The sequence below is a fragment of the Accipiter gentilis genome, chromosome 10, assembly GCF_929443795.1.
Source record: "Accipiter gentilis chromosome 10, bAccGen1.1, whole genome shotgun sequence".
Taxonomy (NCBI): domain Eukaryota; kingdom Metazoa; phylum Chordata; class Aves; order Accipitriformes; family Accipitridae; genus Astur; species Astur gentilis.
Window position 1 is genome coordinate 11,036,180 of NC_064889.1, and position 26,678 is coordinate 11,062,857.

A 26,678-nucleotide genomic window follows, 5' to 3' on the forward strand; every position below is an offset into this window, starting at 1 on the left:
GTAATACCCTACATTTATTTTGGGACATGCACAAACTGATGTTACTGTTGACATCGCCATCCTCGGAGCCTCCTGCTAGCCCTGGGAAGAGAGTGTAAATGTGTATGATAATGGGCACAGGCTTGCCTGAGCCCTGCTGTGGAGTTAGTTGGGTGTTTTGTGGTCTGCTTGGGGCACCGTCTGAAGAGCCGAGCCTTGGGTCTGTGTTTGTCTTCGAAAGGGTAGAGTTTCTCATCGGACGATGAGAGAAGTAGGTCACCCAGGTTGTGAGGGGCCAGGCTGGATGAGCTGAAAGATGACAAAAGACACTGGTTCCCTGCCAGTACAGGTGCTGCTACATTTGTCTATTGTTCGTGACACACATGATTTTCTACATGTTCATCCTAAGATTAAGGTACGTTCTCTGCACTCGCGGGCTGTGCAGCGCCTGGGGAGTTTGGCTCAGGCTTGTCGAAAGGCTTACGGCTACAAAGCTCAGGCTAGAACACCCTACTTTATTTATAGTTGTTTTAGCACAGCTCTTCCCGTTGTCCTCTGTGGGCTGGGAAGGCAGGTGGGCAGGGGGGCACTCCTGAATGATTCACAGGCAGCTGTTGAAGGCAGCATGAATTCAAGCCATTTACAAAAACATCCTGGAACCAGGTCTTTCCAAGGAGAGTGTGGGTCACGGCTGGGAAGCACCACTGAATGGCGATTTGGGAATGACCTCAAGCACCTCCAGCGTTGTTACTAACCTGTTGCTATACTACTGGTAAGTTTGAAGGGCAGGGGGTGGGGTGGGGTGTAGATTTTTTTTTCTAGGAAAAGGGAAAGTCTTTACAACATTGTTGCTTTGATTTCAGACAAGGCTTTTAGGGTTTATCTTTTTCTCTCCTTTGGCATTCTCCCTGCTGGGGTGTTATGTCAGGTCAGCTCCTCACACAGCAGGGACTTCCTCCTCCCAGTACCCTGGAAGGCAGCAAGCACTACCTCGTCCTGGCAGGCAAGGTCCCTTCTGCGCATTGACAACGATTATTTTTCTCTCAGTTTTCCCTAAATTTCTGCCATTCCAGAAGGTTCCCTGGATGCGAGGGGTTTAGACAAGAGCTCCCAGGGCTTGTGCCTGGCCCTCAGAGAAGTGGAAAAGACCCCGACGGTGTAAACCACGGGGAAAATTTTTAGAAAAACTATTTTATTCACCCCACGACCCAGCTAAGGTGTGCCCCTCGGGCAGGACAGGGACCCTGTGCCCCCCCCGGGGCGGGCAAGCCGGAGGGGGCCGGTGGAGCTGAGGGAGGCGGGCCCGGCCCCGCGCCTGGGATCGCGCGCCCCCTCCGGCGGCCCGCGCGGCGCGTGTCTCCGGGCGGGGCGCGGAGCAAGAGCCAATCGGAAGGCGCGGTCACCTCCCGGGTGGGCGGTGGCGCGGGCTTCTGCGCCAATCGAGAAGGGCGGGGGGCCGGAGAGAGGAGGGGGGTGCGCGCCCGCGCTCTCTGTGCTGGGGGGCGGCCGCGGCTCTCTCGCTCGCTCGCGCGGCGGGCTGTGGGCGGGGTCGTGGGCGGGGCGGCGGCGGCGGCGGCGGCGGGTAAACACGGCGGCGGGGCTGCGGGGAGCGTGCGCTGTTCGGCCATGGCGGTTTCTCCTGTTGAGGTGTTCGGGCTGCCGAGCGAGGAGGTGAGGCCTGCGACCGCTCTCTTCCTCCCCGCCTCCGCTCCGCGCTTCCCGCTTCCTTTCTCTGCGGAGGGAGGGCGGGCGGCGGCTTCCCCGCCGGGCCGGGCCGGGCCGGGCTGGGCCGGGCGGTTTTCCTCTCAGGGCGGGGGTTTCCTGCGGGCCCGTAGCGGTCTGGCGTGGCGGCCGGGTGGGGGAGCGGGGCTGAGGTGAGGTGAGGTGGGGTGGGGGCCTCGGCGGGCCCACCCGGCAGCTGGGGAGCGCGGCGCCGGCGCCCCCCTGCCAGCTCCCCTCCGTCCCGGCAGCCGAGGCGTCCCGCCAGCTTCGGCCGGCCGCGGGGAGGGCGGTAAGCTGGCGGCTGCCGTGTCTCCTAGCACCGGCATTCCTGTCTCTAGGCTGCTTTTTGAAAGCTGTGCGAGCCTCCCCCTATAGACGGAGAAATTCGTGTGCGTTGGGCAATATCCTCGTGACGGAGCTAGATGGGTGAAGTGGGATTTCTTCTCCCCCCCGCTCCCTCCTCCGGTGCTGAAGAATAAAGTCTTTGTTTCAGGCTTTGTCACAGACAGCATTTGAACCGCCGAGGCGGTGCGTGGATTAAAATGATGCAAAAGGTAGTTTGGGGCCTAAGCGACGGTGCTTTTCTCTGCATTGCCGTTAGCGAGAGCATGAAATCGTGTGTGCGTTCAGGTGTTTTCTGCGATAAACTCGTGGGTAACTGAAAGTGACTTCTACAGCGACTTCTATCATCAGGTCGTAGTTCCTGAGCACGTGGATCTCTGGAAGGTGGCTGATACTGATGTACCTGTTACTGTGCTGAAGTGGTAGGTGGGTGGGGTGGGCTTTTGCATTATAACGGTGGCTTGTGCATAGGGCAGAATATTGATGGAACAGTTAACTTTATCAAGAAGAAAGAAGGTCACTTTTTTTTTTATTGTAGCTACAGGAAGATTAAAAGCTGTATCCATCTGAAAGCTGTTTGGTGATCTGTGTGAAGTCAGTAATGTTGTCTTTGAGCCAGCAGGATATTTAACCAAGGCTGTCTTTGATCGGCTCTTTTTGTGTCCTGGCAGTGATGATCTCTGTGTTAATGCACACTTGTTGTTTCATTAGCAGGAATTCACTTTATCAAAACTATGAAATATTATTCCTAGTCTGTTAGCATGGTTCTCTTTCTCAAGTTTTCCTTTACTGCTGGAGAAGTAACTATAAAGCTCTCAAATGATTTCTTTTTTTTTCCTTCATCTTAATATTTGAATTGCATAGGAGTTCTAATAGAAAACTAGCACAGCATGCTGCAAGGGTTGCATAGTGCTTCCCATTGCAAGATCCTATTTGCAGTTGCTAGTAACTTTTTGAGGCTATCTAGTTGGACTAAAACATTCCATGCCTCAGGTTCTCTATTTTAACTTTATTAAACTTTGGTAATTTTAGTTGTTTTTTAGCTTCTCTTGCTGTGGGGAAGGTATTTTGAAATCTGGTCAAAATTGAACGATTCTCATCTCTCCATCCTTATGAATGTGTTTCTTTGGAGGAGCTGGGGGAAGGGGAGAGAAAATACAAAGATGTAACAAATCTGTTGCATCCAACTTGTTTTGTAATTCAAAAGCTTAGACAAACTTTTTCAAGTTGCAAATGTGAAAGATGTAGTTTGTTTATGATCGGAGACTTTGATATTCAGTTGATGCTTATTATTTCACGTGTAAAGAACTTGCTCAGTCATCTTCGTAGTTTTCATGTGTGATTCTGCATGCACAAATGACAAAACAAATGATCTTATGGTTATAGGAAGACTGCTGCCAGCTGCTTTTGCCTAGGGTACTAGAATGGAAACTAGAATTCTGACTAAGTTGTCCTTTTTTGTCTTCCCAGATTTTAAATCTGGAGGATTGAATACACCAAATCACTATAAAAACACAAAGTCAGAAACCCAAATTGTATTGAAAGTAGCATCAAGGAGTTTTCTGTAAAAGCCTCCCCTGCCCTTGTTTTGCAGGCTTTTCATAGTTTATGTCTGCACACTGCTGCTTCCCCAGGGTTGCTCTGTGACCCATTCTGCAAGATGGATTTTCTTGGAGTATGAATCAAAACTGTCTGGTAAAAGAAAGTGGTGTTATCCGCAAAACCTCTTTACTTGTTGCAGTTATTGCACACCATTATATGATAAATATAATAATTATAAATAAATGGTAAGTAAAATAATGAAAGAAGTTGAGGAGAAGTTGGTCTAATTGTTGCGGCAGTTGAATGCAGTATTAGAGTGTGGATTTTCCCTCCCCCTCTTCCTCACCCCCCAAGTTATGCATTTATTCCAGATTTCATGGTTAATGGTGTATTAGTCACTTGGACTTAATAGATGGCTAATATGATGTTGCTGACACAAACAAAATGATGAAGAACCTGGGGTGAAAAGGACGCTGTAGCTGAGGTTATTGTGTATACAGTGGTTTATTGTATATGCTGTATTTAGGTATTTGAATTTCAGTGCCTGATTCTAGCAAATGAAGTTGTCCTTAATTTCTCTGGTTCAGTTTTTCTTCTGTAAAATGGATATAGTATCCTTTCGTCACTCACAGGACTTCTTATGGCTTAGTTGCATGTTGAAATAATGAGCATTAGAAAAGCCAATGGGGAAAACTAATAATTCTGTATTCAGAGCAGGGCTTTGGCAGTGTGTGGAAAATAAGGTCTAGGGTCGCATGCTGAAAAATGAAGACAGGAGAAAATACAAAATAGTTTGTGAGCAATACCAATTTTGTTTACTTAGTAAGGTCTCTTAGAAAGAAATAGTTTATGATCCTGTCATCAAAAGTTCTAATGGGATGAATATGCAATAACGTGCTAAAAGTATTATAATCTAGGAATGATATTAGACTAAAACGGAATGCTGATCACATTTCTGAATTCTTTTTTTATTGTGAATTATTTTATGTTGCAGGATAGTGTATAGAAAAAAGGCACATGAACAGATTATACACCTTGCTGCAGCCGATCTCAACGTAGAAAAATAAAGAGCTTTAATAATATTTTTAAAAATTACTTTTTATTCTCTCTAGCTGTTTTTAAAGAGGAAAGAAATACATTAATGTATACTTCCCACCTCCAGGTCAGACTTTGTCTCACAGTGCTCTTTGCCTCAGGTTGCCTCAGGTTGGGAGCATTAACTGCTGCAGACTTTGTCTTGACCTGTGAAGTGGGTAACTGCGCCTGTTCTTGCATACTCAGGATACGTCTGCCTTTGCATATGGTTGCAAGTGTTGGTTCAGATCTGCAGGAGCAGACTGACATGACTGCTGCTTTTCTTTGTCATAGCAGTGGTAACTTTGCTGGTGCTCTTAAATGTGCTTGTTGAGGTGGGGTGTCCATAGGTACAGGGTATTAGGCTGAGGGACTTTCTAATGCAAAACTTTCAGGTTGCTAAGACTTGCATTTCTGTTGGTTAAACACTTTGACCAAGCATTTTCTGACACTGAGCTATTCACTTCCACTTACTGTGTTTTTGTGACAATTGACTGCAATACTAAATACAGCATTTTCTAACAGTAATTGTGGAATGATCTTTCAAAGACTGAAGGAAGAATCATTGATATCTCAGCTAATGCTCTGTTATTTCTTTGGTTACAGAAGGAATTACATTTTTCAGTGGTTTGCTGGGTTAAAAATGTAATTGTTAAAGAACTGTCCAGAATGACAATGTATTTATTTCTGTTCTCTGTTAAAATATCTGCTTGCACTGTAGGGCTTTGGAATGACATTTAATAAAGTGACGCTGCTTGGCTATATACTTGTATTTCATAGCCTGTTTAATTTAAAATTTTCTGTATGTTAGAGTTCTTACACTCCCAACCTGAATTAAAGACATTATTATTTTTCTTAGCTCTTTTTATATTGCCTAAATAACATGATAGTTAGCTAGCTTTTTTGATCCGTTGTGTCTGTTATGCTTGATCTGTTTCAGGGAGCAAACTAGGCAGAAATACACTCCCACTTGCATGCATTTGCCATTTCAGGTTTCTCAGTCACTTGAGAGCTATCCTATGTAGAGCAACTGTTCTTGTTTTCTGCAGGTCACATAAGATTTCTCATAAGCATATGGTATTTTATTCTGGAAAGCTTTAGATATATTTTTATATTCCTTTATGATGTACTACTGGAGTAGGTTGTTAATGGTTATTTAGCTTGCTGCTGGTGAACTGAATATCTTGGATACATGGTTCGTCTTCTCTGCTTCTACATACCTTACCCCCCACAACCCTTCTCACTTTGCTGTATTTTTGAGATAATGCTGATGACCAGAAATATTTCGGATGTTACTTTGGAGACTGGCATGGGCTAGTCTTCCTTTGGATTGCTTCTGATGAAAACAGCAATTTTGTTTGGCTCATTTGTGCTTGAGCTTGAGGCAGCCCAGTGCTTCTGTTCCTTTTCAAACCCTATGGTCTCCCCAGCACCTCTGTACTAGATATCTGCTCTATTTGACTCTGTTCTTACATGGGGCACTCATAGAAAAAAACAGACATGCATGCCTCTGTGCTTCAGAAATGCTCTGAATTTATTCTAGGCTGTAAAGGACTTTCCCATTGCAAGGCATGAACTGGAATCCAGTATATCTGGAATAGTTTAGATGCTTGTAGAAATGGTGATGCTTGTTGGTCTGGGGTTTTGGGAGGTTTTTTGTTTTTGTTTTCGGTTTGATCGTTTGTTTTTTTTGTTGTTGGTTTTGTTTTTTTTTTTAACAGCAGTATAATTTGTGTAGATCTGATGGTTTCAAGAAGTTACTTTATGTACCTGGGTCTGTTTTGTTTAGTTTTTTAAAGCCTTTCTTTCACACTGAACTAACAAACACTGACTGACTGTTGTGAATATTGGGTTGCACATGTTGAAAAGTGGTTTGGTGGTTGTTGGTTTTTTGGTTTGGATTTTTTTTTTTTAAAGTAAAATTCTGTTGACAAACTGGTAATTCCATTAGTGGACTGTTGTCTTCTTGAATCTTTTCCTTAATTTGCAATCGAACGGAGGTGTTAAATACAATTTGTAGCAATAGCCATCTTGAAGGTTGGGACTTCCTTATTTATGAACACAAAATGCTTATATGGTACAACTAATGTTTAAGTTATTTTAGTGAGTTAGTAAGACTGGACTGTAACTGGCAGGTTGAAGTTAATGACTTTTATTACGTTTACAAGATTTGATTAATGTAGTTCTATAATAGGAATCTTCCTGAATCTAAAACTTGCTTTGCGGGAATTTCTTCAAAGAAAAATGGTTTGGCTCTGTTGGTTGCCATAGAGGGGGAAGAGGGTGCTCTCTGGGTTGTGAAGGAATGGTCAAGACGGCAAAGTCTCCTTCCCACTTTCCACCTCCTGGTGAAATGAACTGGTGATGCAAACAAAACTTACTATCCTTTAGAGGTCACCTAACATATATGTCTGTCTCACTTGCAAGGTCTGAATATTGCAAGGTCTGAATATTGCAAGGTCTGAATATTGCAAGGTCTGAATATTGCAAGGACTATTTGCCTTCAGCTAAGGCTCACCATTTGTGGGAAATGCTTTCTTTCAAATGAGATGGTAAGTTTTTAACAGTAACTTCATTGGGCCTATTCCTCATGCTGTCAACTTTGTATCTGTCTCCTGCTGGAATTGCTCAAGCCGAGTATAGCATATATAAGTGCTCTTTGCCATCCTGATCTTATAATTACGTGTTGGAGTTTTTTGTTTAAGATCTAAAGAATTTTATTTAAAATTCTTAGTACCTCTTTCTCTATAATATATGAGGAAGGTTTGTTCTTACATGTTTTTAATGTTAGACAGGTGAAGAATGTCAATATCTTCTGGACCGCTTAAGGGAAAACATTCTATGCTAACCTCAGCATAGGTAATGGAGGAGCCAAATCCTTTATCGTGCAGACTCTGAAAGGTTTCTTTGAGGTGAAAAGACTGCTTATTGCTCCATAATGGAAGGAATAATGGTTTTGTTGTGAAACACTCCAACATAACTTTTATTGTCAGTAATGATCTCAAGGTAAAAAAACAAACCCCAAACTTAATGCAGTTTAAAATAAGTGAAGTGCTCTTGGATGGGAGATACAGACTAGGAAACTTGGTAAGCTATGGGTTTTTTTAACTTATAGAAGCACAGCAGTGTCATCTACTAAAATTGGCAGATGCAAGAAGCTATCTATTCAACTGGAATACATAGTCACTTTAGGTGTAATAATCTTCCAGCACTGTTTCCAAGCTGCTCCTAGGCTTCAGAGCCTTTTATGTGATGATGTCTGTCTTTAATCGACAATTTGTGCTTGAAATACAAGCTACTAGTAGGGTGAAGCTGGATACCTTGAGTAAGATGTCTCACAGATTTGAGAAGCATGCTATAAAAGAAATGATACATTCATGGTATGTATCTCTTATGCTAGTACTTATTCTTTAACGGGATCTTGGCTTTAGTGCACTTCTATGTATGCAGGTGTCCTAACTCATCTTGTTGTTTATAGCTGTTCCTTAATGACATCAGCAGTCTGTGTAGATCTGCTCTGCAGAACACTCTATAATAGTTGATGATAATCTCTCTCTTTTTTTTTTTTTTTCTTCCCCTCTACTGACTTTCTGGACCTCAGTACATGGGATGGGAGGGATCGCTCTACATGGGATGTAGAACATGTTCAGCCCGTTGAACATTCCTTCCTTTTTATGCTCTTTCACTGGACCAGGCTGTTCACTGGTTTCAGTGTTGAACTTCCAAACTATGGGTACCTTTATTTCAGCTTGCCTTATTGGCACATACCCAAATCTGAAATTTCTGTTCTCTTTTTATCTTTGCATTATATGCAGATGTGGTATGAAGCTTAAGAAAGCCTTAACAGATAATTCCTGATATTACCAGTATCTTAAAAGGTGATGCTGCTGTACTATTTTATCATTGTAATACCCTTCGATGCTCATTTTCTTGGCTTGATTTAGTGGTAGTTGATTCTTGACCTATCTAACTGGAACAAAAGAATAACAGGATGTTATTGCCTAGAGCAATTGTTTACTATGAATTGTGCTCACTGTTAGACTACTCAGACATTTTTATATTGGCTTCCTCAAAAAAAGCTGTCTAGTAGAACAGCAGATACTACCATTTTGTGTTTTACATTAGATTAACCATCTTGTTTTTGGTGTTTCCTTGCATCCGGTATGTATCTTTTCTGTAGAAGTATATTAAAAAAGCAAAATCAAAACTTGAACCAAAGCCTAAAATAGTAAAGCCAATAAAATTAATTTTTCAATACTAATCAAATATGTACTTTGAAGAACCCTTCTCTGAATTAAAAACCTGTCTCTTCTGTTTCCATACAATTATTTTAATTTATCTGAATTTTATATCTTACATGTCAAACTGCTTTTTCTGTATGGTAGTTGTTTATCTGAGCATGGCTCTAATCAGTCACATGCTGGAGCTTTGGGATTTATCAGGAATCATTGTTCAACCTGAGAAATGGATTGTAACTTACTGAAAACTCCTGTAAAATTGTTTAGACTTGAAGTGTTTACACTAATATCAGAGAGTGCCTTTATAGCCACTGAATTAGATAATAGCATGTTGTGTGTTTTGTCTTATGGTTCAAGTGAAGAACAACAGTTAGTAGTGTAATATGTTCATAGTTGAATTATTGGATGTTGCAGACATAAATGACTGGCAAAGGTAAACGTGTCTTGCTGGTGTAACATTATAGAATCTTATCACATTTAGTTTGTGTCGGAAATATTTTGTCATCTAGTCTGTGGAACTGGCAACGCACTCTGACTGCATGCACACACATGGATATGTACGCACGCATGTGCGCACACTCACAGACTGAAGTCTACCTTTGGGGACTCAGACAAGGCTCACACTTGATCATTTTTCTCTGGTTTGTTCAGTGTTTTGTACTATAGTCATCACCATGTCACCATTTCTTAATTTGTGCTTTCTTTCTTACCCTTTCTTTCTGCATGTGCCTTTCCTTCTGTCTTCTGCTCTGTCTTGGACTTCCACCACTAAAGCAGGAGCTCTCTCCCAGTTGTCATTAGCATTATTTTCCTACTGTGTGAATTTGGGAAGGATGGGGGTGAGAATGGACAGTGTTAATACTTGTCCTTTATAGTCATTGACTATAAACAGCTGTAACCCAGGCAAGACCATTCTATTCTGATAAAGTTGTGAGCAAGTTTAAACTCCTTAAAAGCTTGAAATTTCTTTCCAAATGCTGTTTTCTTGCCCATAATGAACAGTTCAAGAACTCGCCTTAATATATATTCATTGAATCTAGGTAGATTCATAGTGACTTTTGTGGAAATTAAACACTATCCACTTCTGGAAGTGGCCACTTTATTAGTTTGACTCTTGCTTTGCTGAGTAGATAATGCGTTTTAAAACTATTTTAATAAGCATACATAAAAAGGATTTCTGTGTTACGGTCAGTTCAAAGTATCACAGGCTGGCAGGCATTGCCTTTAAAGCTTTAAGTTATTGATTGTCTGTCTACATATCAGCTTGGAGACATTCTATTTCATCATCTTGTTACATACTATCTGTTAGTAAACAGATTCATTGTTAGAGATTGTGAAAATGGCATGTGTTAGCAGACCCAGGTATTTTGACCAGTTAATCTTGAACATGTACTTTGGAATATACTAATACAACTAACAATAGAATAATGATAAAACCTGGAAGTTCATAATAAGATAACTTATTGATTTAGCTCTGTAAAGGATGTTTTGTCTGACTTAATTGGACCAAGAATTTTTGGACAGTTCAGTCTCTGTAATAAGTGGTAGCCTTATCCCCCCCACATACCCCACCCCTCAGCTTTTAAAAATATTATATAACCCCTAAAAATAATTTCTCCTTGAATTTGTTAGGACCAGACTAACTGATACAAACACTCAGTGTCATTTGGACTTCGTTTGTATGCAGCCGCTCCTTGACAGATTCAGTAGTTTAACAAATACTTCTTTTCCCACACTGTTTTGACCTGATTCATATTGGGGTACTTGTATTCTCAGAGGGAACAGCTTAACAGTTCACAGTTTTAATGGTGAAATGATCTGCTTGTATTTTCTATATGATGGTGTGTTGTGTGCCATTATTATGTTCCCCCCCCCCTTTTTTTTTTTCCTTTCCCCTCCAGCCTCCAAAGTGGCTGGCAGTCCTTGCTCCATATATACAAACAACTCCTGTACAACTCTGTCCAGAGCTGCTGCCTTTAATGGGCTGTCCTGTGTGCATGTCTCTCAGAAGTGCATGTCTGTGTTACAGAGCAGCTGGGTACTAGGGCATTAAACCTAAAAGACTCCTAATGTGCCTGTCTTCAGCTGTAAGACAGAAAAAAATTCAGACTGACCCCTTCAGGTTACCATCAGGACTGCAAAAGCATAGGTAGGCATTTATGGCCAGAAAGAGACTCTTGGGGAGATAAATTGGTCTGAGAGCAGTTTCCTAGACAAGCTGCAGTGCTACTAGACGTAAATAGCGTGTTCCTGGTTACTTACTAGGTGCCTATGCCTTCCTATGACACCAGAACCACTGGAAGCACCACAGTGGTGGAAAAGAGTAGCAAGGCGAGCTTGGGAGAGTTTACAGACAATGTAGGTACAGGTTGCAGCCTGTGTGTTTCTTGGACCATGAAAACAATCTAAGGTTGCAGCTGCCTATGGATCTACAGAAGCAGTTACTGATCCACCATTTCTTGTATGTGTGGCTACGAAGGCAGCAAAATAAGGATCTCTCAGCAAGGTGAACGAAGAAGAAAAGGTTCAAAATTGCCTTTGAAAACGTGAAATTTTGGTTTTGGACCTGTTCCCTCTGCATGCCAGAATCAAGTATCTGATGCTTTGTCTCGGTGCAGAGCTTGCATAGCCTAATTTTTCGCTGCATGAAATTAACTTCAAACAGTCCTGGAACTCTTTGGCTGTTCATTGCTTTCTGAGATCAGTGTGTTTTGGGCTTTTGTGAGCTGTAGCAGCTGTTCCTTAGCAATTCTGCCTGTCATCAGTGAGTGGGGATAAAAGGTCATATGGTCACAGCACAGACCGGTACTGCCTCTTCAGGATGTGTGGAGTGGTATCATAATGGATCCTTCCAGTGTAAGGCACTTCTGACTGCATTTGAATCGAGCTGTCTGAATTTCATCTGATCTGCCTTGCACACTAGTCTGACCAGAGAATGGGGAACCTAATCTCTCATGATTAAGTATTGCCCTAGTGTGTTAGCGTGGGTTTTTTTGCTGAATGTTCTAGTCTTTATAGCTTGGAAAAGGAAGTGGACCCTTCAGTATCACCTGTCAGTTTAAAAAATACACAAAAATGTGTGTGGTGGGTTTTGGGGGATGAGAGCAGTTAGTGGAAAAAGTGAAAGCGAAAAAGGAAGTCCGTGGGGAAGATTGTTGTGAACAATTCAGATTATTTTTTTAAACTGTTTTTGTTAATCTAGAAGGATATTTCTGTATGGCAGTTCATAAGCAGATGTCAGCTTGCTTAGTTGTTCTGCTGGGATAACTAAAATCCTGTAGCTATCCTATTTTGGCACTGATCCCAAACAAATAATACTCTCTCTTTCAGCAAGGCATGTTTAAATCAACCTTCAGCGTGCCAGCCTCAGGTTTGCGGCTTCTAGTTTCCTGAGGTCATGTACAAAGCAACTTGTCTTTCTGTAAAATAGCGTTCAGATAAATTCAGATCTCTATTGTGATAGCAGTAAACAAACTGCGTGATTAAGCCAACTTCAAAATCTGAGGAGTGTGGATCCTATTTCTGGGATCTCCCCCATGTGGACTATGTTGATGCCCTGTTAAGCCTGACTGAGATGCCTGTGCCCGAAAGCATCTAATTATCTTTATTTTTCTCATGCTTGAGTAACTGAGAAAAGGTTGTGGACTAAGCAACTAAATGCAGATGCAAGAAAAAGTATCCTACACCAACATCTGCTCCTGGTCTTTTTCTGAGAAGGAGGTGGTGAGATTGTTTCTCAAGCTGGATTCTGTAAATTGGATCCCATGGGCTGTGACTGAGGATCCTCCTCTTGTTGGGAGAGGGTAGTGGTGCACTGAGTCAAGTGCAGAAGCGCTCAGTGAGAGCGGAAATGCACATGTGGTACTCCAACTTGAGTAGTCTCCAAAACTCTCATGTTGAATGTCACTGAAGCCGAGTAATTGATAGAAGATAAATTGGATGCTGTTTTGGAATGTAAGACAAGGGTGGACGTTTTAGGATATTTGTGATATATAAAAATATTAACAAATGGCTTTTCTTAATTTGATGCCAACGTAGTTTTGTACTTACTTTTTCATAAATCTGGTCAGTTCTATTGCTGTCTGTTGCGACCACACTGTCATAAAACATATTGGTAATGTCCTGTGCCTTAAAGCCTGATCCTCACTAAGAATTTTGAAGGCTTAGGACAGCTACTAGTGGTCAGTGCTGGTTGAGGTTGGTTGTTAGGTCTTTCTTTTCTGAACTATTAGATTTCCTAGTAGGAGACAATTTTCTTTGAGGTGAACGTGAAAGATAGACTTGTGATTTGCCTGGAATTGTCTTGGCCGATTGACACTTCCGTCAGTAAGTGGATATATAGATGTTAATGTAAGTTCCCTGGCAATCATCTCTAACAATAGAGGGCGAGACAAACTTGCTTACTTTTTTTTTTTTTAATTTTCTGTTTATTTAGTGGTTTGTTTTTAGTTTTACCTTGTTAGACAGTAGTCTCTGCTTCAGGATTAGCATTCAATTCTCTCCATTAGCTTTTCGAACGCCTCCAATTGGTATTGGTTAGGGAGTCCAGCGCTGTGGTTATATAGGAGACCAGTGATAAAGCAAACTTTCTGAGTGTTCCTACAAGTCTCCTTTTGAAGGCACTTTCAATCATATGTGGAATTCAGGAAGGCCCCAGGGACAACATCTGGTGCTTCACCCATTGCTCTTGGTATCTGTTTAACTCCTTAACCACCTAGGTTGGATCAGCTTTCCTCACAAGTGTGTCTGACTAGCCATTGCCTACAAACAGTTCTTCATCTGCAAATCTTTTTGCTTTCCAGAGAAACAGTGCTCATTTGTCTTCTTCCTCTGACACGGTCACAGCTGTTGGGATTTTTTTCCCCTCTTGAATTCACTAGCTTATCAGATGAGCCATGTAAGACTCTGCACAGCTGTATTAATTAGCAGGAGGAGTGCAATCACTTATGTCACTCCTGTGAAGCTGTAATTTGAATAATGTGTAACTGAAATAGTTTTTTGGCTTTCAAAAATCTCATACCCTGCTGTCAGGTCATTTCAGAAATCCCAATATTTTGAGCATGGCTTCTCTGTGCTGTAAAATAAAAACATGCAAGAATTCTTTACTCTTGCTCTTTTCCAGAGTTCTTTACTGCTTTATTAACCTGTTCTGATAAATTTGATACCCTTTTCATTCCCCTCTGGAAATAAATTTATGGTCAGAATCTATTTCCCACCCTCTGAATGCGGAGATACCATTAAGTGAAAACTTGCTCAGTTCATACGCATTTGTCAGAGTGTTCAATGGAACTTGCCTGAATGGCTAGTGAGATGTAAAAGGCAACCCATTGCTTGCATCCTAACAGATCATGCCCATGTGCACCAAAAATTGTTATGCTGTTCAGAGCATGTTCTCACAAAGGTCCTTGCTTACTCTGTAGAAAAGATGGCTAAGAATTGCCTGCTGAGAAACAGGGGAAGTGCTTGTGGAAACTGCTCCCACATGCTTGCCTTCATGTGAGCAGTTGGGAGCAGTAGAAGTCACTGGGCTCTTTGATTTGTGGCAATAGCAGCTTGCCCTTACGATTGCCCTAGGAGAAGATCTTCATGTGTGTACATGCAGTGCATTCAATCTGATACAAGTGTATTGCAAGGCTCACTGGGGGAAAGTGGTGACTGCTACTGCTGGAACAATTTGGAATTTGGGAAAGAAGGCTGGCAGGAGCAGTTGTGTGCTAGGTTAACAATCCTGTCCTGTGGGATTAAGCACCCTAACTCAAAACAATATCCCACTCCTTTAGAACGCTGAGAAACAAAATAAAATGAACTTTAAAAAAACCCAAACTCTACTGTATTGACTTACCCAGTTTTTTTGATTCTGTGTCTACTGTCATATGTGGATACGATGGTGATAAGACTTTAAAAGGGGTAAAGGTAGAATAAATTTGCTATTGAAACTTAGAGCTGTTTCTATAGGACAAAGTAACTGCATTACTTAGTCTATAGTTTTCAGTGTAAATTCAAAATTATGCCAGTAATTGTTTGTAGCTTTATAAATCAAAAATAGATCTGAAAAATCTGAATGCATCTTGAATATGTTATTTTGCATTTTAGGAGAACACACGTATTGTCAGGGTGAAGGTTATAGCTGGAATTGGCCTGGCCAAGAAGGATATCTTAGGAGCCAGGTAAGAATATATGTTGTTAATGTATTAAGGGGCAGCTGTTTCTTTATTTTTTTTTCCACAGCTGTTTTGATCTTAGTAAATCCTGCTGTGCCTCTGTCCAAAAAATCAGAACTGTTTTAACTGGTAACGTTATAAAATAATCAGAGACTATATAAACATTAAGATATCTGTTTTCTTGCCGAAGAGTCATTTGGAGAGATCTTACACATTGGCTAAACAATGTGTGGGAAGGTTTAATTCTCTGGATGGTAAAATAGTTCTGCCATGGAAGATAGATACATGTATGTATTTTACTTCAGATAGACTGCAGCTGAAATAACAAGAGTTCAGTTATAATCAAAATTGTCTCATCTGTGCTTTAAAGACTTGGAATGAACACAACACTAAACACTGGTAGCAACAAGACTATTTCAACTCAAATTACATGCAGAGGAGCAGCATCCAGCAATTCTATAGATGTGGTAGACCCATGTGAGTGGCTGCACGCTCTGGGTATGTACAAATATAAAAGTTTACAATCCCTATAAGGGAAGAAACAACCGAAGTGGTTTAACATTTACCACAGGAAAAATCAGACTTTTGAAATGCTTTGTAGGATCTTACAGAATTGGCAAGTGGCAGCATGCAGCTTGTACTAAAGCTACTTTTTCTTCTGGCCCATGTACAGAGGGTCTAGAAAAGTACTGATGGGTTTAATACTAGTTCTGCTGTCAGCTGCTTTGGCATATGTATGGAAATGCTGTTATTTTAGCACTAGAAAAATTGTTAGGTGTGACATCCGTTTAGCATTAGAAAATTTTTTCTTGTGATACTCATATTTTCCCTATAGCCAGACGGTCTCTCTTCAAATTTTTTTTTCACATGCAATTTTTTTACTTCAGACAAAAATAGAGCAGCTTTTCTCATCATAACTTAAATATGTAAAAACCATATGCTCTTTTGCTGTATGGCAGACAGTCTTGGTCACCTTTTGTTACTAGTCTGTTTGAGCAGTTGAAATGCCTTGATTCTGTGAAAAGTAGATATTCATATAATCTGCTGTTTATTGTACCACAGGAAGAAAAAAAATATCTGAGGCGGTAGGCCATTTTAAGCAACCATATTAAGATGCCTTCATTAACCGAAAAATTCAGGTTAAACTCAAACTCTGTGAAACTGATAAAATGTTTAGTAAAAATATTGCATGTTCAAGGGAGTACCTCACATTCCAGGTGTTTTAAATTGTTAAAACAAGAGATTCAATAATTCAAGCTCTTTCAATCACAGCTTATGTTTTTCATGCATGTCTTCTTGAGGATTTATGAAATCTGTTCTCATTAAATAAGAACTGTGAAAGAGGAGAGAGAATAAAATTTTAGTAATATACGGAATATTAAATGGCATAGCTAGTATGGTCATTGTCAGTAACAATGTTTAGTTTTCTCTCTAAAACTACTCAGAAAATGATTGTAAGTACAAGTGTGTATGGTGTTCATAAAGTAATTTTAACTGCTAGTTTCATAGCTTCTATTAATTTAAGCCATTTAAAACTCAACTGCTAGTAATGTTGACAATAAAGGATCTATAGCAGCATGCTTATCTTTTTATTTCCCCTTCCCAGTGATCCATATGTGAAAGTGACAGTGTATGATCCAGTGAATGGAGTCCTTACCAGTGTTCAGACAAAAACTATTAAAAAGGTTAGCCATCTTACCTTTGTGGGTGTGGTGGTTTTGTTTGGTTTTTTTGATCAGACTCTAGACAAAAGGTTAATACTACAGAAATATGAGAATTAGTATGTCACTTGAGTGAATGGACATGGGGAAAGGAATGTTCCCTGACCTACTCTGTTTCTCTGTTCATGGCATTATTTTGGTATTTTCTTTTCAATAATACTAGTGAAAGGTAGAGAAACACTAAGGAATACAAAGTGAAAACTGATTCAAAACTGTATCATTCATGGAAATACTGGATTGTTCTAGTTTTCTGAGATCTTTAATGATGTAAGAATCTCTTTTGCTGTGCAACTTTTTTACTCTCTTCTTGCAAGAGTACAGCTTTTTTACTCTCTTCTTGCAAGAGTACAGCTTTCATTTTTGCTATGTTTGAAACGCAAACACAATTTGTTATGTTTCAACATCAAATTGGACAGTTCACCTGAATCATGGTACTACTCGTTTCTCTAGAATACCAACAGGAAAAAGTTGGTCTTGGTACTGGTAACTTATGTTAGATCAACTAAAAATAAAAAATTGTGTACATGAGAGGGAAAGTACTCTTCCAAATCATTGTTTTCAGATAGCGGCTGTGATTTATGTTATGAGATCACTCGGGCATTTTCCCTTCATGTTGGTAATTGTTAGTTTAGCTATGATGAGAGTTCAAAGTATCTCTAGTATTTTTAAAAATAGCCACAATTGAAAGATGTATTTAGGTAAACAGGTCGTATTGCTTGGCCCACCTGTGCCTGGTCTGTCTAGATTATGTTGTTGAGAGATTTGGCATTTGCTAAGAGTTCATAATTTCAGGATTAATGTATGTTTGCGTTTAAGCAATGTGGATAGTGGACTGAGGAAAAGGCAGTGATTATTACTGAAGACATGCCATATATTAACTGATTTGGACTGTATAACAAGCCCTTCTCTGCATCCATGGCATTAACCAAAATCTGAGAATACTTGCATAAATTGTCTCCATTCTGCACTGTATGAAAAGTCATAGGAGTCTTACACTGTTTACCTGCAATAGCAAGGTTAAAGATTTTGTACTGTCTTCTTAAGTGGATTGTTACATGGGATAAAACAGACCTAAAACATCAAAAAAGACCCCAATATAGAATTGTCACTATAACCAATGTTGTCTGTCTTTTTTTTTTTTTAACCTCTTTTCCTCCCCCCCCCCCCCCCCCCCCCCCCCATAGTCCTTAAACCCAAAGTGGAACGAAGAACTCTTGTTTAGAGTAAGTGTTTTTACAGCCTTATTACCTATGTTGGATATTTTATTAACACATTAGGAAAAATGTTTTCTCAGTACTGCAGCTTAAAATCAGAAATATGTCTATAATTAAAGTTCGAAAAGGCTCACAAACTGCTTTCCTTAGAAATACATTTGTTAACATTTCTATTTGTGCCAGAGTTAAATTTTCAGTCTTGATGTTATTTACTTTATTCTATGAATGTTGAAAACATGAACGTGGATTTAAAAACAGTTTGGGATAGCACCAGTCTTCGCTCATGGATTCTGATAGAAATGCATTGCATAGTGAAATGGTGGCAAGGTGTAGATTTGCTGTTTAATTCAGGTCTTATGTATTTCTTACCTCCTGCATAAACATAGAGATTTTGCTGAAGACAAATGCTGGAATTCAGCATATATTTTAACTATTAATGTATTTCTTTTTCGTAGGTTAATCCTCAGAAACACAGACTCCTTTTTGAAGTATTTGATGAAAACCGTTTGGTAGGTCCTTTTGTGTTAATATTGCAATGTTATTCATTCAAGTGCAAAGACTTGAATGAAAGTAAGTTTGTCTGGATTTAACATGGATAAAAAACCCACACCAAACAACCTTAACTTCTGTAATGAAACCTAAAACTAAAGGCAGACCTGATTCGTTTACTTATCTGACATTACCACACTTTGTGGTGCTCTGAAGCAGTTATATTATTCTTAACTTCTAATGTGCTTTAACTCCTAAAAGCATCATTCTTTTATAATGCTTTTCAAATTATATGGCCAAATTCTTTGATGATATGGAAAGCTCTGCATTGAATGTTTATTTTTCCCCGCAAACAAAGTAGTATTGACAATGTAGATATCTATACAGTGTGAGAAGCTTCTTCAGTGTATGAGGAATAGTGTGAAAGAAAGTATGTGTGCATTTTCTTTGGAAATCTTAACAAGTGGATGCTGGATTGTGATCTCGTAGATAGTTGTCACTCTCTGAATGGCAAGTCATAAGTAAGATACAGATAGCTTGTGCATTTATTTTCTCAGTGAAATCAAAACTCCTTCTCTGACCATGCTCTCATTTTATGTGTGAAGATATCTGCTTACCAATCTTTCTGTCTGTACGTTTTATTGGAAATGAGTAAGGCTGGTAGCAGTACAATCATGACACTTGCATCCTAGGGCCACTTCACTGACATTCCTTATCACCAGAATATATATATCTTTTCCTTCTGCAATAGTTCAAAACTAATAGGAGGGATTGAGTGCTCTTTAGTTTGTACTGCAAACACAGTTTCATTCTGACAGCTGTTATAAAGGAACTCTTTGTGCTTGAATAGTGTGTTGGCTATGAAAAACTTACTATTTTTTCCTAATGCTTTCTGCATGTTTTCAGTAATCCATTGCGTCTTTTATGGAGGTGCTGTTCTGCTAAAATTGGGAAGAGTGAAAATGTATATAAATATAAGTACAAACTGTCTGGAATAATGAGATTTAAGAAAGAGGTGGCTTGTTTCTTGGTTAGAGGCATTACACAGTCCCAAACCCATATACTTCTTGACTGGTGGTATTACCTGTCCCAAGTATTTCAAATATGGTGTCTTTTATTTTTTGAAAAGCAATTTTAAAGGGAATCACCAGCATTTGTGGCTTATATGGCAGGTTAAACATGCTTTTTCAGGATGATCAGTTGTTCATCTCAACATGATGTGTTATGGGCTACAGTGTATTCTTCATGAGGTCAAAGTACTTTGTCCATTAGCCTTTGGAACATTACTGCCACCCCCTGGAAGGCAGGAGGCATGATTAGAAAGTCAGATTCCTGATTTTTTGGGGGGAAGGCCAATGCTTTCTTTGTGGTTTCCACCAAGAGAATTCCTTAGCATTCTTTTGCTAATCTAGAGTAGATAAGTTGACCTGTTTACTTATGTGAGAGGAACCAATAAAACATTTTATTGGCATCAACTTGGAAATGGTGCTTTTTTTCCTATGTATGATTATATTTAGAGATCAAAGCATCATGACCTCATCAGTTACTGTATAGTTCTACAATAACACCATTATTTTTCGTCTTTTCCATCTCCTCATTCGATGAATGGAAAAGGCTGTCTCCCACACTAAGTTTCTATCCCAGGTGTCTTGAGCTGTTTTAAATAAGTCAAATTGTTGCCTTAGCTGTGATTGTTGTTTAGCTCTGACAAGCTCCCCCACTTCTGTTAATTCATCTTCACATGTCAGAAATCGTGGTGCCTTGTGCTCTTTTACTAGGAGATGCAGCTATGATCGGGTGGTGTTTTATCTTCCACTATTTTACTGGGCTTCAGTGTTAATCAGCCTTTCTTTCTTCTATCTGTTGGATGACTGTTTAAACTCTAGATGTGAGCAAGCTGATAAAACTGAAATTATTTTACATTTGTGAGACCATCCTTATGATGGATAATTTCCTCTTTATAAAAATTTATCCCAATTGCTTTTATTCCCTGTAACTTTTGGGGATAAATTGAAGGCTGAAACCTCTCCTTTTCATTTTTAAGAAATTTTGCGTTCTTGAAAACCAGGCTCAAAACTTTTCTTCAAAGTCCTGCTGCATTGATTATATTGCCAACAATTGGAGTTTTAAAATCATTCTGTAATAGCTTTAAAACTTCAAAGATTGCCCGTCTTGGATTTGGTAAGGGAACATTAAATCTAGTTTGTTCTGCTGACTTGTTGCAAACCATTAGAATAAAGGGCTTGAGCAGTTTGTGGAGTCCTCGATTATGGTTGTCTTTAAAAACACATTAGAAAAATCTGTCAAGAAGGACAATGAGACTACTTATGCGATGGACCAGTGAAGAGACTAGATGACTTTTTGCTGTCTCTTTCCGTCTTACAATAACTTGTCAAAATACGTATATTTCAAACGAAGTGCCAAAATCTGTTATTGATACTGAAGAAGTCAGTGGTGTTAAGATTTGAATGGAGCTATTGGTACTTTTAAAAAATTATTAATTTTAATTTATGTCCACTCTAATTCAGCAAGGTAGAATTTTGCACTTTAAAAGCCATTTTATGTTGACTAAGGAAGCAGTAGTTGGCTGGCTATACCTAAACAGTTATAGCTAAGGAAGAGCAATATGCTGAGAAATTTCACTTAAATCTTAAGCCTGAGTTACCAAATTATGTCAGCTTATCATTTTTCATAGGGAATTCTTTAGTAAAATTGAAAAACATTTCAGATCATCCGTTGGGGGGGGAAGTGTTGCTTTCTTTTACTAAAAGCAGTGGTTGCAATTTGTTGTGTACCACACTAACATGTTACAAACTGTACTACTAATAAATTTGTTGTTGGGGAGAAAAGGAGCTTTAAGAAATGGATTTTTTTTACTCTTCACTCACCTATCTTGGGGGTGGTGGGGGTTTTTGTTGTTTTTGTTTGTTTGTTTGTTTTTAATATATTGTTTGAGGTTGAAATGTAACTTTTTGAAACTGTGACCAAAAGACTCTTTTATGGTTGTTTTTTTTTTGTCTTCTCTCCCCATCCCAGTTCCCCTCCAACATATAACATTAGAAGAAGTCCAGTTGGTAAAGCATAATGAAATAAATTAACTATTGTATTTGTTGGCTTTTTATGAATAAGCTAGTATTCATTTATTGCTGCAATTTAATAATGGAATTCAGGTAACAGAGGTTAAGTAAGCCCCAGAGTATAATTAGAAAAGAAATTTGTTGCTTGCAAACAGGGTACTGTGAATTTGATTCTTGGCTCTTTTTTGGGAAGGAGGTATAAATGTTAATTTTACTGCCTTCTAGCTTAAAATACAGTAAAGGTTAAATAAATATGGAGCAGAAAAAAATCTAGTAGTATGACCTATAAAAGTATAAATGGCCTAGTGTTCTCTTCTGTTTGCGCTTTTTCAGCAGCACTAAGTAATTTCATGTTAGTGTGGTAGCATTTAGTACTGCATCATATATGGCTTCTGTATTCCAAAGTACATTCATAGCCAAATGTTTGTTTAAAAAACAACCAAACAAACAAAAACCCCAAACAAAAAAAAAACAAAAACCAAAACAAAACCAAAACACAACAAAAAACCCCACTTAACAGCAAGATTCAAGATTGTCTTCTTTCAAAAGTCCCACTAGGTGCCAGCAAAGGACCTTTTCAGATGGTATGAGCCAGTGAAACATTTTGTAGGAATTCTCAATCCCGATACTCTTGTAAGAGTTGACAGTGTATTAACTTTTTGACATGCTGATCATTTTATTTAAAAAATAAAAACAATTAGTAATTAGCTATGAATGTATGAGACAGTTTGTATGTAATTACACAGAATAGCGTTCTTCTGTGATTGTGCTTGGTAATCGTATTTATGTCTGTGCATACTTAGCTCAGTGTTCTAAAGGTTGTGTCGCTGGTCATATATTTGCATGCCATATTGAACTCTAATGAATGTCCACTTATTGTGGGCTTCCAGCGAGCAAGATGAGGTAGTTCAGTTTGTAAGAATAGTTTGTTTCTTTCTACATTTGACAGCTGTAATATGGAAAGGTTAAAATATAAAATAAAAAGTTAACACGGTAGGCTGAAAATAAATGCCAAATTATTAATCAGAATAACTTTTTGTCGTTCTAATTCAGTTGCAGCTCACTGAAAACTATTAATTAATTGGCAGGAGAGGTTTCTACTGTGTGCACATCTTCAGAAAGTGTGATTGCTTAATAGTGTGTAGATGGCAAGATAATGCCAGATCTCTTTCAAGTTTTATTTAAATAGTGCAGAAAGGCTTTTTTTTTTTTTTTTAAGGGGAGGAGGCTTATTTCACTGGTTTATGCATAATTCAGACCTCAGCAGTTTGCTAGCATGGTTACTATTTGGAAATTCAATCCTCGACTTGATACTCAATTATATGGGACTTCATTCCTACCAACTTCCTGTAATTCTAAACCTATGGGTAAAAATATTAGTAGTCATACGTTGCTGAGGAAAGTACGGACACATTGACTCAGCTAGTGCAGCTGCAGCAGGAGTTGCCGTTTTAAACTTGGAATTACTGGAAGTTTATTATTGTATTCACTTATGCAAATTACAGAAGGTATAATTGAAACGAGGTCAGTAGTGTTTGTCAGTGTGTTGCATCTGAGGTCGTTGGAACGCAAGTGCTTTGTAAATGAATGCTTTCTGACTGCAAGCAATCAAAGACGATCCAGAAACTGCAGTTCAACAAATGGCTGACTTATTTCAAGAGGTACAGTTTGTTTTGTTTTGTTTTTTTTAACACTAGTATCTTGTAGAAATTAGGACAAAGACTGCAACTCTTATGGACTTTTACTGTTGTGATGTACTAGCTCTAGGTTCTGTACAGCTGCCTGTAGCCTTTCTGCTGAAGGATCTTTGTGGTTTTCATTTGCTAACATGCATGGAAATGAGAACAAATGGCACGACGATTAAGATTACATTTTGCTACCCAAAGAAGCAACACAGATCCCTTATCGGAAACCTCTGAAAATGTTTTGGACAGTAACAATTGTATGTACTTCAAAAAATCGCAGAATTCTGCACCTAATGTTACACAAATGAAACTGACTCCTAGACAAGTTGCTTATGCACCTGTAATGCAACAAGTAATTAATCAAGAGGAAAATGCAACTATTTCTTCCTTGCAAATAAAAAAGAGCACCTCACTGCACATTTCCCTACAGTCTAGAAAGTGTAGTGGATGTTTTCGATCTGGTGATGCTGTAGCTACTGGTGAAGACACTTCATTCATTGGTATTGGTAATGAAGGAAATTGTTGCGCTAGAATTGTGGTTGATCATCGATCTAATGATAGCCTTCTGAGCAATAGTGCTCTGTGCAATGGTAGTCTTAGCAGTATTGCAGCCAGTGACAGTGGATCGTTCAGCAGTGCTGGCAGTGACTATGGATCATGTGCAAGTACTACAAGTGATGGAGGTTCATACAGTAACAGTGTTGTCAGTGACAGTGGTAGTGGCACTCTTTCGACAAGTGATGGTACTTTCTGTAGTAGTGTTGTGCATGATGATTCTTCATATAGAAGCACTGCAAACAAATGTAATCCCTATAGGAACAACTCATCTCAGGAAACTCTGTGCAGAAGTAATACTGCTTCTGACCAAGATGCTTTGACAGTGAGGAAGAAGACTAAAATTCCACTGCGACGTTGTTCATCACTGGTTATATTCCCTAGGAGTCCTTCCAGTACTCCTCCAGCTTCTCCAGTAAGCTCAGGTCAACTACCGCATAGAGGTGCCTACCAAACATCCCATAAACTAATTATTTCTCCTAGTGAGCTGGCACAAAAAGAAGATCAAACCATTTCCAAGGGTTTCCTTTCAACAGCAGTCAATGGACTTCGACTGTCTAAAACAGTTTGCTCTTCTGGCGAAGTCAGAGACATTCGACCACTTTGCTTCAACACATCATTACAGGACAAAAGTCTGATTTTGAATAGTTCTGAGCAGGCAACTTGTGAAGAAGTGTCTGTTGGCTTCTCATGTATTTCAGTTCATCTCACTCAAAGACCATTTGCATCGAGCAGTGAAATGGTTAATGGCTGTTGCAGTCCAGAGTTAAATCTGAACTCCAGTGCAAAATACCCTCATTTAAAGCTGACACGTAGCACATCTGCATGTCTACCCTCAAAAATAGATTCAGAATGTCAGATTAATATAAATGAGCTAGAAAGACCAAATGCACAGATAAGCAAAACCCACCATGTTTTGCAAAGAAGTGTTTCATTGGAAGGATCACGTCAAAAAGTTTCTTGCTGTTTATCCAGCCTTAAATACAAGTGTCATAATGCAAGGACGTCTCAGTTGCACATACAGTTCAAACCTGGGAATGAAGGAAAACCAACCGGTGTTAAGAAAAGATATGGAACCTCTCAAAGGGAAATGTCTAGCACTTCTTTGTGGAGGCCCCATAAGGTGAGTGTTCTGGTTTATAGAAAAATTTGACAGTATTTTACAGCTGAAATTTAACTGGAAAATAATAAAATTCACAATCAAGACTTAAACACAATAATTTCGGAAGTTCCTAATGGTGTCAAACTGTCACCATTAGGAAGTTAATTTTTATATTGTCTGTAACATTTGGATTTTAGATTTGTTTCTTAGAATGTGGTACATACAGTAGCACAGGTGAATAGGTCTTACAGTGAATACCTGTATTTAATATATTATAAACAATAACTTCCTGTTTACATGAACTCAAAGGGATTTTCTTGTCTAGTTATCTAGACATGGGAATTATTTAAACTTCAGATGAAGTTTTGTAGTTTTAAGTACATAACTTCTCAGTAAATTAATAGTAATTACTAAAATTGTTTGCATATAAAATGGGTAAAAGTGAGTGGATTACTGTAGAATCTTTTAGGTTTGTTTCATGTAGGCTTTATTTTACAGAACAGTTTGCTGTGTGTAGAATTAAAGATAAGTAGTATTTGAGCAGAGAAACCGTAAATACCGTTTGTTTCTGTATACACCCTGAACCACAGGAATTCTTAGTTTCCTCTCCTGTGTTTGTTTTTTTTTTTCTTCCAACCACTACTTCACCCTGAGCAGTACACTGTAACTTAATACCTCTGTGAACAACATTGCTGTTCAAATTATAGTACTTGGTTCTAGAAGGCTTATATTAAATGTATATTTTGGTAATGAAACTCACGTCCAACTAAACTGCAGAAGTGTGTTTGCTCTTATTAACTCTTAAGGCAGTTTATATTGCTAGTGAGGCATAAGCCACACGAAATGTGGATTTTTAAGACTTGTTTAAACAACATTGTGAAGACTTGAATGATCTAAATATTACATATTAGTTTTAGTTGTGAGTGCAGACAAGAGTGCAACAGTTAAAGTTTACCAAAATTGTTTTAAGATTTCATTTTCTATGAATTGACACTGCTACCATTTAACTAACATGTTTGTTTAAGCAAAAGGCTTTATGCCAAAGATCTATAGTTAATGAAAGTCCTTTTCTAAATTAGTAATATCATTAACTTGGAGATATTGGCCTGTAATTTTCAGTCTGTTGTTGCCCTTAGAGTGGTGCCTGATGATTCGATACTTACTGACTTCTTTGGAGTTTTTTATTGCTTTTTGGTTAAAAAGAGTTTGAAGAAAAATGCACTTTCCTTCTTGTAAAACTGTGATCTGTGTTTAAGCTTCATTATAAAACTCACAGTGGATCACAGGTAATTACTATGCATGTTGTTTGGTGATTCCTCATCCCAAAATCAAACTCTAAAGTTGATGGTAAATTCCACGATAAGCACAAACAGAATATGACATATTTTAAGTAGTCTGGATCTAGTTATTTTTAAAAAGTATATTGTAAAAAGGAAAACATGTTGAGTCATGCACATCAAGTACATTTCTCGTAAACTTGCACTGCTAGCCTCTGTGTTTAATGGCAGTTGATAGGTAAGATAATAATACTGGGTATTATTACTTTAATACTGGGTAAATTTTAATATATTCAATTTAGATAGAATCCAAGTTCAGGATTAGACTGTTAGCAAACATTTCCAGAAAACCTCACAGGACACTGGACTGACAATAGTTTGTTTCAGTTCTCAAGAGCGGTGTTTACAGTGGATTGACATAAAATCTGAGGAGACTTAACTTTTTAAAGCACTTGATAGCATGCTTCAGTGCTAGTTGAGCATTTTTACTGTGTTAATGT

At 38.9% G+C, this 26,678-nt stretch overlaps 2 protein-coding genes across 4 annotated transcripts in view; both read left to right on the top strand.

The window, feature by feature from the left end:
* The first annotated feature begins 1,550 nt into the window (after window positions 1-1,550).
* PYGO1 (pygopus family PHD finger 1) overlaps window positions 1,551-26,678 on the top strand; it is a 192,916-nt gene continuing 167,788 nt past the window's right edge. The window contains exon 1 of the mRNA XM_049812809.1: window positions 1,551-1,561. The gene's annotated coding sequence lies outside the window, so the exon portion shown is untranslated. The remainder of the gene's footprint in view (window positions 1,562-26,678) is intronic.
* The window catches only part of NEDD4 (NEDD4 E3 ubiquitin protein ligase), a 63,559-nt gene continuing 38,453 nt past the window's right edge, over window positions 1,573-26,678 (top strand). The window contains exons 1-5 of one of the 3 annotated variants that reach the window (XM_049812799.1): window positions 1,573-1,650; window positions 14,991-15,064; window positions 16,665-16,743; window positions 17,964-18,002; window positions 18,449-18,502. In XM_049812799.1, coding sequence (XP_049668756.1) covers window positions 1,606-1,650; window positions 14,991-15,064; window positions 16,665-16,743; window positions 17,964-18,002; window positions 18,449-18,502 — 291 coding nt within the window. In that variant the 5' untranslated portion in view covers window positions 1,573-1,605. The remainder of the gene's footprint in view (window positions 1,651-14,990; window positions 15,065-16,664; window positions 16,744-17,963; window positions 18,003-18,448; window positions 18,503-26,678) is intronic. The other 2 variants (XM_049812800.1, XM_049812801.1) reach the window with 2 other exon arrangements.